This window comes from Acinonyx jubatus, chromosome B1, assembly GCF_027475565.1.
Source record: "Acinonyx jubatus isolate Ajub_Pintada_27869175 chromosome B1, VMU_Ajub_asm_v1.0, whole genome shotgun sequence".
NCBI lineage: Eukaryota > Metazoa > Chordata > Mammalia > Carnivora > Felidae > Acinonyx > Acinonyx jubatus.
Genome location: NC_069382.1, coordinates 131714397 through 131729112, shown reverse-complemented (window position 1 = coordinate 131729112; position 14716 = coordinate 131714397). Strand labels below are relative to the sequence as shown.

The following is a 14716-nucleotide window of genomic DNA, read 5'->3' as shown; positions in this document are numbered from 1 at the left end:
AAAATGAGATTTCTGCATCTGCGTCAGGGAACACATTTTGTGTATTTATGTATTGCCAAATTACATTGCTCCTGGCACACAAATGGGAAACCAGAGTCCTAATTATGACAAGGATTACCCCTCATCTCATGTTGAAATATTTGAAAGAACCTCACTGACCCAGACTCAAAGTCTCAGTATTAAGAAAGGTCAACAGTTGGCCAAGTGCTATAATGAACTATATCATTTCATCTCAGCAATTATTCACAGTCCTGAGAAGCACCCTGTCATTTTTCCCAGTGCATGTCTGTAACAGAACTTTTTATAGGATGGGGAAGCTACATATAGTCTTGGCAGTTTGATAAAAATGGTTAAAACAATCACAGAGTGTATACCAGCAGCAAGATTTCAGTAAGAAGAGTATGAATTCCCAGTCAAAAAGTGACAAATAAAAGCTATCTAGTGCCTTGACACATTTTCTAAAATAAAAATTACTTCATGATCTTTTTTCTCCATTTTAAGCATGTAATTTCTCACAATGACATTGAAAATCATCATTTTTAATTAATTAATTAATTAATTTTTAATATGAAATTTATTGTCAAATTGGTTTCCATACAATACCCAGTGCTCATCCCAGCAGTGCCCTCCTCAATGCCCATTACCCACTTTCCCCTCCATCCCACTCCCCCATCAACCCTCAGTCTGTTCTTAGTTTTTAAGAGTCTCTTATGGTTTGCCTCCCTCCCTCTCTAATTTTTTTTTCCCTTACCCTCCCCATGGTCTTCTGTTAAGTTTCTCAGAATCCACATAAGAGTGAAAACATATGGTATCTGTCTTTCTCTGTATGACTTATTTCACTTAGCATAACACTCTCCAGTTCCATCCACATTGCTTAAAAAGGCCATATTTCATTCTTTTTCATTGCCAAGTGGTATTCTATTGTGTGTATAAACCACAATTTCTTTATCCATTCATCAGTTGATGGACATTTAGGCTCTTTCCATAATTTGGCTATTGTTGAAAGTGCTGCTATAAACATTGGGGTACAAGTGCCCTATGCATCAGCACTCCTGTATCCCTTGGGTAAATTCCTAGCAGTGCTATTGCTGGGTCATAGGGTAGATCTATTTTTAATTTTTTGAGGAACCTCCACACTGTTTCCAGAGTGGTTGCATCAGTTTGCATTCCCACCAACAGTGCAAGAGGGTTCCTGTTTCTCCACATCCTCTCCAGCATCTATAGTCTCCTGATTTGTTCATTTTAGCCACTCTGGTGTGAGGTGATATCTGAGTGTGGTTTTGATTTGTATTTCCCTGATGAGGAATGACTTTGAGCATCATTTCATGTGCCTGTTGGCCATCTGGATGTCTTCTTTAGAGAAGTGTCTATACATGTTTTCTGCCCATTTCTTCACTGGATTATTTGTTTTTCGGGTGTGGAGTTTGGTGAGTTCTTTATAGATTTTGGATACTAGCCTTTTGTCTGATATGTCATTTGCAAATATCTTTTCCCATTCCATCAGTTGCCTTTTAGTTTTGTTAATTGTTTCCTTTGCAGTGCAGAAGCATTTTATCTTCATGAGGTCCCAATAGTTCATTTTTGCTTTTAATTCCCTTGCCTTTGGAGATGTATCAAGTAAGAAATTACTGCGTCTGAGGTCAAAGAGGTTTTTTCCTGCTTTCTCCTCTAGGGTTTTGATGGTTTCCTGTCTGACATTCAGGTCCTTTATCCATTTTGAGTTTATTTTTGTGAATGGTGTAAGATAGTGGTCTAGTTTCATTCTTCTGCATGTTGCTGTCCAGTTCTCCCAGCACCATTTGCTAAAGAGAATGTCTTTAATCCATTGGATGTTCTTTCCTGCTTTGTCCAAGATTACTTGGCCATACATTTGTCAGTCTAATTCTGGGTACTCTATTCTATTCCATTGGTCTATGTGTCTGTTTGTGTGCCAATACCATGCTGTCTTGTTGATTATAGCTTTGTAGTAGAGGCTAAAGTCTGGGATTGTGATGCCTCCTGCTTTGGTCTTCTTCAATATTACTTTGACTATTCAGGGTCTTTTGTGGCTCCATACAAATTTTAGGATTGCTTTCTCTGGCTTCAAGAAGAATGCTGGTGTAATTTTGATTGGGATTGCATTGAATATGTAGATTGTTTTGGGTAGTATTGACTTTTAACAATATTTATTCTTCCAATCCATGAGCACAGAATGTTTTTCCATTTCTTTGTATCTTCTTCAATTACCTTCATAAGCTTTCTATAGTTTTCAGCATACAGATCTTTTACATCTTTGGTTAGGTTTATTCCTAGGTATTTTATGATTCTTGGTGCAATTGTGAATGGGATCAGTTTATTTATTTGTCTTTCTGTTGCTTCATTATTAGTGTATAAGAATGTAACTGATTTCTGTACCTTAATTTTGTATCCTGTGACATTGCTGAATTCATCAATCAGTTCTAGCAGACTTTTGGTGGAGTCTATTGGGTATTCCATGTATAATATCATGTCATCTGCAAAAAGTGAAAGCTTGACTTCATCTGCCAGTTTTGATGCCTTTGATTTCCTTTTGTTGTCTGATTGCTGATGCTAGAACTTCCAACACTATGTTAAACAACAGCAGTGAGAGTGGACATCCCTGTCGTGTTCCTGATCTCAGGGGAAAAGCTCTCAGTTTTTCCCCATTGAGGATGATATCAGCTGTGGGCTTTTCATAAATGGATTTTATGATGTTTAAGTATGTTCCTTCTATCCCGACTTTCTCGAGGGTTTTTATTAAGAAAGGCTGCTGAATTTTGTCAAGTGCTTTTTCTGCATCGATTGACAGGATCATATGGTTCTTATCTTTTCTTTTATTAATGTGATGTATCACATTGATTGATTTGTGAATATTGAGCCAACCCTGCAGCCCAGCAATGAATCCCACTTGATCATGGTGAATAATTCTTTTTATATGCTGTTGAATTCAATTTGCTAGTATCTTATTGAGAATTTTTGCATCCATATTCATCATGGATATTGGCCTCTTTTTTTTTTTAGTTCTCTTTTTTTGCTGGGTCTCTGTCTGGTTTGGGAATCAAAGTAATGCTGGCTTTATAGAATGAGTCTGGAAGTTTTACCTTCCCTTTACATTTTTTGGAACAGCTTGAGAAGATAGGTATTATCCCTGCTTTAAATGTTTGGTAGAATTCCCCTGGGAAGCCATCTGGTCCTGGACTCTTATTTGTTGGGAGATTTTTGATAACTGATTCCATTTCTTCGCTGGTTATGGGTCTGTTCCAGTTTTCTATTTCTTCCTGTTTGAGTTTTGCAAGTGTGTGGGTGCTTAGGAATTTGTTCATTTCTTCCAGGTTGTCCAGTTTATTGGCATATTATTTTTCATAGTATTCCCTGATAATTGCTTGTATTTCTGAGGGATTGGTTGTCATAATTACATTTTCATTCATGATTTTATCTATTTGGGTCATCTCCCTTTTCTTTTTGAGAAGCCTGGCTAGAGGTTTATCAATTTTGTTTCTTTTTTTCAAAAAACCAACTCTTGGTTTCATTGATCTGCTCTACAGTTTTTTTAGATTCTATATTGTTTATTTCTGCTCTGACCTTTATTATTTCTCTTCTTCTGCTGGGCTTGGGGTGTCTTTGCTGTTCTGCCTCTATTTCCTTTAGGTGTGCTGTTAGACTTTGTATTTGGGATTCTTCTTGTTTCTTGAGATAGGACTGGATTGCAATGCATTTTCTTCTCAGGACTGCCTTCACTGCATCCCAAAGGGTTTGGATTGTTGTATTTTCATTTTCATTTGTTTCCATAAATTTTTTAATTTCTTCTCTAATTGCCTGGTTGACCAATTCATTCTTTAGTAGGGTGGTCTTTAACCTCCATGCTTTTGGAGGTTTTCCAGACTTTTTCCTGTGGTTGATTTCAAGTTTCATAGCATTGTGGTCTGAAAGTGTGCATGCTATGATCTCAATTCTTTTATACTTATGAAGGACTGTTTTGTGACACAGTATGTAATCTATCTTGGAGAATGTTCCATGTGCACTCGAGAAGAAAGTATATTCTGTGACTTTGGGATGCAGAGTTCTAAATATATCTGTCAAGTCTATATGATCCAATGTATCATTCAGGGCCCTTGTTTCTTTATTGATTCTGTGTCTAGATGATCTATCCATTGTTGTAAGAGGAGTATTAAAGTCCCTTGCAATTACCACATTCTTATAAATAAGGTAGCTTATGTTTGTGATTAATTGTTTTATATATTTGGGGGCTCCTGTATTCGGCTCATAGACATTTATAATGGTTAGCTCTTCCTGATGGATAGACCCTGTAATTATTATATAATGGCCTTCTTCACCTCTTGTTACAGGTTTTAATTTAAAGTCTAGTTTGTCTGATAGAAGTATGGCTACTCCAGCTTTCTTTTGACTTCCAGTAGCATGATAGATAGTTCTCGATCCCCTCACTTTCAATCTGAAGGTGTCCTCAGGTCTAAAATGAGTCTCTTGTAGACAGCAAATAGATGGGTCTTGCTTTTTTTATCCATTCTGATACCCTATGTCTTTTGGTTGGAGCATTTAGTCCATTTACATTCAGTGTCATTATTGAAAGATCTGGGTTTAGAGTCATTGTGATGTCTGTAGGTTTCATGCCTGTAGGGATGTCTCTGGTACCTTGTGGTCCTTGCATCCTTGCAACATTTCACTCACAGAATCCCCATTAGGATCTCTTGTAGGGCTGGTGTAGTGGTGATGAATTCCTTCAGTTTTTGTTTGTTTGGGAAAACCTTTATCTCTCCTTCTATTCTAAATGACAGACTTGCTGGATAAAGGATTCTCGGCTGCATATTTTTTCTGTTCATCACATTGAAGATTTCCTGCCATTCCTTTCTGGCCTTCCAAGTTTTGGTAGATAGATCTGTCTTTGGTAGATAGTCTTATCGGTCTCCCTTTATACGTTAGAGCGTGTTTATCTCTACCTGCTTTCAGAATTTTCTCTTTATCCTTGTATTTTGCCAGTTTCACTATTATATGATGTGCTGAAGATGGATTCAAGTTACGTCTGAAGGGAGTTCTCTGTGCCTCTTTAGTTTCAATGCCTTTTTCCTTCCCCAGATCGGGGAAGTTCTCAGCTATGATTTGTTCAAGTACACCTTCAGCCTTCAGCCCCTTTCTCTCTCTCTTCTTCTTCTGGAATTCCTATGATACGTATATTGTTCCATTTGATTGTATCACTTAGTTCTCTAATTCTCCCCTCATACTCCTGGATTTTTTTTCTCTCTCTTCTTCTCAGCTTCTTCTTGTTCCATAATTTTATCTTCTAATTCACCTATTGTCTCCTCTGCCTCTTCAATCTGTGCTATGGCCACCTCCATTTTATTTTACACCTCATTTATAGCATTTTTTAGTTCCTCATGACCACTTTTCTAGTCCCTTGATCTCTGTAGCAATAGATTCTCTGTTGTCCTCTATGCTTTTTTCAAGCCCAGCAATTAATTTTATGACAATTATTCTAAATTCTTATTCTGTTATATTGCTTAAATCGGTTTTGATCAATTTGTTAACTGTCTCTACTTCCTGGAGTTTCTTTTGAGGAGAATTCTTCCATTTCACCATTTTGGGTAGTCCCTGTGGTAGCTAAACTGCAGGGAACTTCCCCTGTGCTGTCCGGAGAAACTTGTGTTGGTGGGCAGGGCCTCAGTCAGACCCGATGTCTGCCCCCAGCCCACCGCTGGGGCCACAGTCAGACTGGTGTTTACCTTATCTTCCCCTCTCCCAGGGGCAGGACTCACTGTGGAGTGGTGTGGCCCCTGTCTGGGCAGCTTGGACACTTCCAGGATTGTGGTGCTCCTTCGATGGGATCTGGCCAAGGGCATATTAGAAGGGGTGGATCCCCAAGGTGCACAGGGGAGGGAGGGGCAGGCTTACCTCGATTTACCATTGGTGGTCCCCTGTGGGAGGGGCCCTGCAGCACCAGGAGGGAGGCAGGTCCGTTATCCACAGAAGCACAGAATTGGGCGTTTGCAAGGTACAAGCAAGTTCGGTGACAGGAACTGGTTCCTCTTGGAATTTTGGCTGGTGGATGGGAGAGGGAAATGGTGCTTGCCAGTGCCTTTGCTCCCCCACCGAGCTTTGTCCTTCCAGGGCTCAACAACTCTCCCTCCTGGCGTCCTCTCTCCCTCCCTGCTCTATGAGAGCAGAGCTGTTGACCTTTAACATTCCAGATGTTAAGTCCCGCTGGCTGTCAGAACTCACGGAGTCGGGCCCCTCTGCTTTTGCAAGCCAGACTTCAGGGGCCCTGCCTTTCCCAGCAGGCTGCCCCTCCACCACCCCAGCTCCCTCCCACCAGTCCATGTAGCACACACTGCTTCTCCGCCCTCTTGTCTACCCTCAGCCTCTTCTATGGGCCTCTTGTCTACGCTTGGCTCCGGAGAGTCCATTCTGCTAGTCTTCTGGTGGTTTTCTGGGTCATTTAGGTAGATGTGGGTGGAATCTAAGCGATCATCAGGACAAGGTGAGCCCAGTGTCCTCCTACACTGCCATCTTCGAAAATTACCATTACAAAGTTTGTGAATTCACACACACACACACAATTTACTTTCAGGTTCTCTTTATACCTAACTTTGAATTAAACTTCATATAAAATCTAAAAGTTAGAAAACACATCCTTGAAAGTGCCTCAAATAATTGGGAAAAGCTATTTTAATTATTAAACAGTAAGACAGAGAGATAACGACACTGGAAATTTTCTTGGATTGATGTTGTAACCAAAATTTTGATGGCAAATATGTTGTGTTGAAAAGCTTCTGCCAGATTTCATCTGTGCCCCAAGTTTACAAATCCAAATTGAAACTCAAAAAGCTCAGGACATATTTAATACAGTATATTTTATCCTCAATTTCCATGCAGTTTTTTCATGATTATAAAGTTCAAATACAAACTTTCTCTTTAAAATGTTCCTATGAAAGTATGCCATTAAGTGTACTATAAAAAATTATCAATGCTAAAAAAATTTTCCCAGTTCAGGTCACTGGGAGCTGATAAGCTGAATCCAGGAAGGGAAGAACCAAAATTTCACACTGGGAGGGCATGACCAGACAATAAAGATTCTGAAGTTTCAAAATGGATCAGAACTACTTAAGGGACTTGTAAGAGATGGATTGCTGAGCCTCACTGAAAGTTTCTGATTCAGTAGAACCGGGGTAAGGCTAACAGTCTGTATTTTTAACAAATTCCTCACTTAAAGAACCACTATTTTATTTTATTTTCTTTAATACAATTTATTGTCAAATTGGCTTACATATAACACCCAGTGCTCATCCCAACAAATGCCCTCCTCAATGCCCATCACCCATGTTCCCCTCCCCCCACCCGTCCCCCATCCACCCTCAGTTTATTCTCTGGATTTAAGAGTCTCTTGTGGTTTGCCTCCCTCCCTCTCTGTTTGTAACTATTTTTTCCTCTTCCCTTCCTCCGTGGTCTTCTGTTTAAGTTTCTCAAGATCCACATATGAAGTGAAAACATAGAATATCTGTCCTTTTCTGACTGACTTATTTCACTCAGCATAATACCTTCCAGTTCCATCCATGTTGCTGCAAATGGAAGGATTTCATTCTTCTCTCTGCCAAGTTGTATTCCATTGTATATATAAACCACATATTCTTTATGCATTCATCAGTTGATGGATACTTAGGCTGTTTCCATAATTTAGCTATTGATAAAAGCACTGCTATAAACATTGGGGTACATGTGCCCCTATGCATTAACACTCCTGTATTCCTGTAGCGAAATTCCTAGTAGTGCTATTGCTGGATCACAGGGTAGATCTATTTTTAATTTTTTGAGGAACCTCCCCACTGTGCTCCAGAGCAGCTGCACCAGTTTGCATTCCCACCAACAGTTCAAGAAGGTTCCCATTTCTCCACATCCTCAACAGCATCTGTAGTTTCCTGATTTTTTTTTTATTTTAGCCACTCTGGTGTGAGGTGGTCTCTCAGTGTGGCTTGGATTTGTATTTCCCTGATGATGAGTGACACTGAACATCATTTCATGTGTCTGTTGGCCATCTGGATGTCTTCTTTGGAAAAGTGTCTATTCATGTCTTCTGCCCATTTCTTCACTGGATTATTTGTTTTTTGGGTGTTGACTTTATAAGTTCTTTATAGATTTTGGATACTAGCCCTTTATCCAATATGTCATTTGCAAATATCTTTTCCCATTCTGTCAGTTGCCTTTTGGTTTTGTTGATTGTTTCCTTTGCAGTGCAGAAGTTTTTATTTTCATGAGGTCCCAATAGTTCATTTCTGCTTTTAATTCCCTTGCCTTCGGAGATGCATCGAGTAAGAAATTGCTGCGGCTGAGGTCAAAGGGGTTGTTGCCTGCTTTCTCCTCTAGGGTTTTGATGGTTCCCTGTCTCACATTCAGGTCCTTTATCCATTTTGAGTTTATTTTTGTGAATGGTGTAAGAAAGTGGTCTAGTTTCATTCTTCAGCATGTTGCTGTCCAGTTCTCCCGGCACCATTTGCTAAAGAGAATGTCTTTAATCCATTGGATGTTCTTTCCTGCTTTGTCCAAGATTACTTGGCCATACATTTGTCAGTCTAATTCTGGGTACTCTATTCTATTCCATTGGTCTATGTGTCTGATTTTGTGCCAATACCATACTGTCTTGATGATGACAGCTTTGTAGTAGAAGCTAAAGTCTGGAATTGTGATGCTTTGATTTTCTTCTTCAATATTACTTTAGCTATTCAGGGTCTTTTGTGGTTCCATACAAATTTTAGGATTGTGTGAAGAATCAGTATTTTAGAGAATAGTAAATATAAGAGACGTAAGAGGTCACCATTTAAAGAGGGCTAGTTGGCGAAGTAAAAACGGGAAGCAATGCATGTCAAACCAAGTAAACAAAAGACATGGAATTAAAAATGTCATGGTGACTCTCCTTGGAATCATCACCTCATTAGCAGGCCCAGACATCATATTCCCAGGGATGTGTTTCATAGGTATAATATAGTATCCAACTGATGCTCTCTCAATTAGCTCATAAAAATAAACATTCCATAATCTGTTTATATTGAATTTATACTAAAATACAAAGGTATTCATAAATGCTCATCAAAATGGAAAGTCTTTCCAGAGAAGAAATTAGTTAATTATAAATAAGTAATATTGTATTTAAAAATTGTAAATCACCACAGTGGTAACTTATGAAAATCAATACGGTTCAAAATAATTATAGGTTTAGAACAGTTTATTCTATTATTGATTCACATTATTTTTTTAAATAACTCATTCCTCCACTGAATATTAATATCATGTTTAAATTTCTTTTAATGTTTATTTATTTTTGACAGAGAGAGAGACAGAGCATGAGCGGGGGAGGGGCAGAGAGAGAGGGAGACACAGAATCTGAAGCAGGCTCCAGGCTCTGAGCTGTCAGCACAGAGCCCAACGCGGGGCTTGAACTCACAGACTGCCAGATCATGACCTGAGCCGAAGTCAGACGCTCAACCGACTAAGCCACCCACGTGCCCCTCATGTTTAAATGAATCAATGTTTCTATGTGGATATAGGAGAAATTTTTTCTGCAAAAATTCAAAGCAAACCCATTTCCTCTCTATCCCCCATCTGTGAAAAAATTTTAAAGCTAAATTAAAAGAAGATATTATTGCCACTGGCAGTCTGGTAGGCAGAGAGGAAATCTGAATATAATCTGTTCTGTGAAAAGACTGCACTTTATGCAGACCTGTAAGAAAGGGCTTTGTGGAATGAGTCCGCATTATCAGTTAGTTGCTAGCCTATAGCTATGGAGTTTTGCAAAGAAAAATGTCCTACATTACTGATCTTATCCTGCAGGTATCCAAAGCTTTGACTGCATTCTTCTCAAATTTAATAACCTATATGCCACAAGTATTCCCTCCCCATTTTCATTTGTGTATGACTGTCCTAAGTTACTGCTAGTCATTTCCTGAGCAGGAGACATTAAGGTTTAAAAATATGTAGAGGTTGAGCTTCCTTAGTTTCTCTTGAATGGTACAGCTGAAAATAACACCAAGCCTGGATTAGTTCTGCACTTAACACCTGTGAAAACTTGAGCAAGTCATTTTATTCTTTCATTCATTTATTATTTATATTCTGTGTGGTTCCAAAAAGGATTTGTGTAGAACACCGTAAAGGATATGGGAACAATAAAATCATTAAATCCAGTTTTAGGAACAGACCTCAAATAAAGCAGGCTGGGAGATGACAGTTTTACCAGAAGGCTTAAGTTATGACTATCTATTGCTTTGAGCACAAAACTTAGTGTCATTCTTCCACTAAGCCAAAAGAAAAACATAATGACAACCAACAACAAAACACAATTAAGTGGCAAGTTTTGATTCATTAATCTCACAGAATATATCATACCAGACCACTTCATAGGAAAGATAAAATCTCTCTAGTACTTAACTCAGGAAGAATATTCAATAGTTCTTTATGTAATAACCCGGAATCAAACATCAAATAGTAGATATATTTTTAATCAAAAGCATAAAAATATTTTTCATATGATTTACATGACATCAGCTCTCAATAATTCAAGGGGAGAAAGAAAGGTAAAGCAGTATTAATTGCTTACTTGCTAAAGGTGAACTCTGTATGTATTCTGTTAAATACTGTATTTAACACTAACTACAGGTGAGGAAAGTGGCGTACAGAGCTGTTAATTGGTTCAACATTGGTTGAATTAATGGTCTTAGAACCATTAATTAGTTGTGTCAATATAAATTGAAGTTTATTCAACTCTAAAACGTGTTTTTTTTGTTTGGTTTTTGGTTTTTGTTTTTGTTTTTTTGCTAAACCATTCACTAATTCAGCTAGAATAATTTAGAACAAGGATATGGTTTTCTTATGATAAGGTGAGCTATGGGAATAGAGCTTAGAAGATCAAGAGAAATGAATGAATAACATGTCCTTCTCTTGTATTTATCTATTGTCTTAGCCTGGAGTTTGAACTTAGATGAACATTACATAATTCAAGATTGAAGTAGACAGTGTTGATGAGGGAAAGGTGGATTTTCAGAACTGCCTAGAAATGTAAAGGGTCTGATTCTATTTGCTTGTTAAATATATATTGATCACTTACTGTATGCCAGGCACTATTGAAGATGCTAATGGATATACCATATCCATGCTATGGATAGCCAAGATAAATTAGCTACAAAATGAGCCTACAGAAAATTAACTGGTTAATCTGTTAGATATTATTTTAGTATTGTCATTTGGATACAGAAAAGTATCTGGCAAAAGTGGTGATTGTGCTTTTGGTATAAATGATGTTGAGCTATTCATTCTCATATAATGACCAGTTATTTCATGCAGCTATTCCATGCAGAATGAGTTATTCCATGCAGAATGACCATGAATATTATGCAGAATACCATAATATGGGTTCAATCCATTTTAAATCTGAATCAAATAATTTACATATGAGTTTTAAAAAGGGAGATTTGAGACAACAATACTTAATGATATTTAGGATTAGATTCTGTTTTGTCAAGAGCATATTTTCTCCACTCTGTTTCTTAAAGTATTACTCTCTGAGGAGGATTACAGCCTGAAAGGTATATGACTTTTATATTGGTTTCCCAGAGATGGATACTCTGTGGAATCAATGGCTTATAACAAATCAATAATGCAGTAACTTTAAGACTTAAATTATGTTTAACCATTATTTTCAAAGACGTGAAAAAGCACACTGCAGTAATCAATAATAAAGTGGGAATGGCTTCTGCCCCTTGTCATTTATATATGAGGGCAGAAAAGTAATACTGCTTGAATGCTTGCTAATCACCAAGCTAGTATTAGGACAAGACACGGTGCTAGGTGTATAATAAATCATTTCATGTAAGACTTAATATTCTGATTTTGCCATTGAGAAATCCTAGACTGAGAACTTTAGCAAAGGGTAAAAATCCAGCTTTTCTCTAAGAATCATGACTGTCAGTTCTCAGTCAAGCTTTTTACAATCTTATACTCAGTATACTTATTTATGGAATAACAGCGATATGCTACTCTTTTCATTAGTGAGAAGGTTAAATGAGATCATCTATGTAAAGCTCTTAGTATGGTATAAGCTTACTTAAAAAACCATCAACAAAGTTTACTACTACTAGTATAATTATTATTATTGATAATAATAATTATACTAGTACAATTATTATTATTGAGAAGATAACATTTAAAAGCACGTAGCTAAATAGCAATTTTAGAATGTTTTTAACAAAAAGTTGGCTTGAACTGTAGTGCCATCCCAAGACACTATAATATTGCTATATAGTCAATACATAACCAACAGGGTTCAGAATGGTTAGGTAATAAAATATTTTTCTGTGTTTTCATCTGTGGCAAAAACAGTGTTCCATGAATATTCACATCCTCTACTACATTCCCCAGCCTTCCCCTGCAGTACTGTTGGGGCCATGTGATGATTTCTGGCCAATGGATTACAAGTAGAAATGGCAGGTGTTAGCTAAATTCAGGGGCATTTAGGGGATGTGCCACCACAATCCATCTCTTTCCATACTATGGTGTCTTAGCTGGCACATCACAAGATAGTAAGAACCTAAATTCTTGAGTCACCAGATAGAGAAGAACCCTTGTTAACCTGTACTAGACTTTGTATAAGAAGAAATAAACTTTTGCTCTGATAAGTCACTGAGACTTGAGGTCTATCTATTACTGCAGTATGTTTTTCATTCAACAAATACTTACTTTGGTCTTACAATTGTCACTCAATGTTCTAGGCACAGAGAATATAAAGTTCCTGCCCTCAAAGAGCTTAATATTAAATTCTCTCTTAAAGGATCAAACTTGGAATGCTGGCTTCATTACCACAATGATTTAGCCTACTAAACTAATCACACTGAATTCTACATTTTTTATTTACACGTTCTCAATTTGTCTACAATAAAAAAAGAAGTATAAAATAGCCAGTAATAAGTGGTATTATATAGTCAAGACAGGAAAAATTTTCCACCTTATTAAATAATAGTTAATTTTTAAAGAAACTCTTTCTTAGGGTAGGAGTAAGAGGTTATGTTTCCTCAAAAGGAAAGTAAAAAGTCATTTAGGAATCAAAATGTTTACAAAGAGTTGTCTCATATGTTTTTTAGAAGGGGAAATTAGAGTTTATCAAATGCTACATTTAAAAATATGGACACTGGAACCCTGTTTTCATTTACACAATAAAGAACATTATTCTTAAATCCAAATCATTATATTATTAAGATTCTTTCATTGCACAATTATAAAAAGATCTAATTAGTACTTAAGTTTAGTAGTTCCATGTTCTCCAAAGTCTGGGTTTTCATCTTTTGGATATGCACTTTTGTAACTGCCTTAACATTTTTAGGAATCAGTTAGAGATGTATAGAGTATATAACCAAATAAATATTCACCTTTAGAGAAGATGAACAAAAGAAGAGTTGAATGACACATTCCAGATTGGAACTGGTTTTGGAACTCATGATCTAAATTAACATTATTCTTCTTAACCTACTGAAAAATTCAGCTTTTGTATATCATGCACCCCAACTTCAAATAATACCTGTACAGAAAAGCAAAATTATCACTTAATGTATTTTCCAAAGTCTCACATGGAATTAAAATAGAGCATAATGAATGCATTGATTACTAAAGAACACTATGCAGATCAAAATAGAATGCACATATTGATGCTTTCCTTACAGAGCATGATTTACCATACACTGAAAACCACAGGTAATTCTGGGATATTTTATAGCACAGCTATTTTTAAAGATGTAGGCAATAACTTCATTTAATCTGATTAATGCCTTAACCATAATTAAACGTATAGTACAAAGCTATATTTATATTCATGTTTAAGATCATTCAAGAAGTCAAGTTTGACCTTTTCGTGCTTCAAGCAAACCAAACACATACCCGCAATCAACCAATACAGAAAGTTCACCATTATAGAAACAGATCTTAAGACCTTTACACTTTTTTGTTAATCTTTGTAGCATAACTAAATCTATTCATTAACTCAAATAATTATTTAATAAGTCATTAGGAAAAAAAAAACCTTCCCAAGGTATAAGACATAAATATAACATTAAATTTTCTCTTTTGAAATTTTCTGCAGCCATTGTCACATGTGAACATATGGAAAAAAAGTACTTTCAAACATGATGAAACATTCATTCATAAAAATAGCTATGCTAGCTATTATCCTGATAGTATATATATCTCAGTGATTTATTTCATGATTCAAGATATACCATGTTTTCACAAGAATGTTTGCTATGTCTTTAGTAATTTACCCATGGACAGCCCATGCATGAAAGCATATACATACAGTAAAACCTTGGATTACGAGTAACTTGTTCTGCGAGTGTTCTGCAAGATGAGAAACATTTCTAATCAATTTTAATTTGATAAACGAGCAATGTCTTGCAATATGAGTAGTATGTGATACCAAATGTCACATGATCACAACTGAGCCAATGGCTCTTCTCTATCTCTCTCTCGCTCATTGCAGTATTGTGGGTGACCATCTCCCATGCTCGGATCTTAGCCATGGTATTTGGCAGAAATCAGTGATTTTTCAGAACATTGAAAGGTGCCCACAACCAGCACTAGTGTATTTTTTGTCCCTTCAAAGTACCAATGGACAGTGCTTTGTTTTTCCATACAAGAGTTAGCTTAGGAATGCGTTGCTTCACTCTAGGTCAGACTGCCT

At 36.9% G+C, this 14716-nt stretch overlaps 1 protein-coding gene across 13 annotated transcripts in view; it reads right to left on the bottom strand.

Moving 5' to 3' along the window:
• Positions 1-14716, bottom strand: part of MAPK10 (mitogen-activated protein kinase 10) — a 310137-nt gene that overhangs the window by 138912 nt on the left and 156509 nt on the right. For 3 of the 13 annotated variants that reach the window (XM_027060187.2, XM_053216132.1, XM_027060148.2), the window contains exon 1: positions 13413-13561. The exons of the other annotated variants lie outside the window; for them this stretch is intronic. In XM_027060187.2, coding sequence (XP_026915988.2) covers positions 13413-13481 — 69 coding nt within the window. In that variant the 5' untranslated portion in view covers positions 13482-13561. Of the gene's footprint in view, positions 1-13412; positions 13562-14716 lie in introns of those variants that run through there. 13 annotated transcript variants of the gene reach the window in all.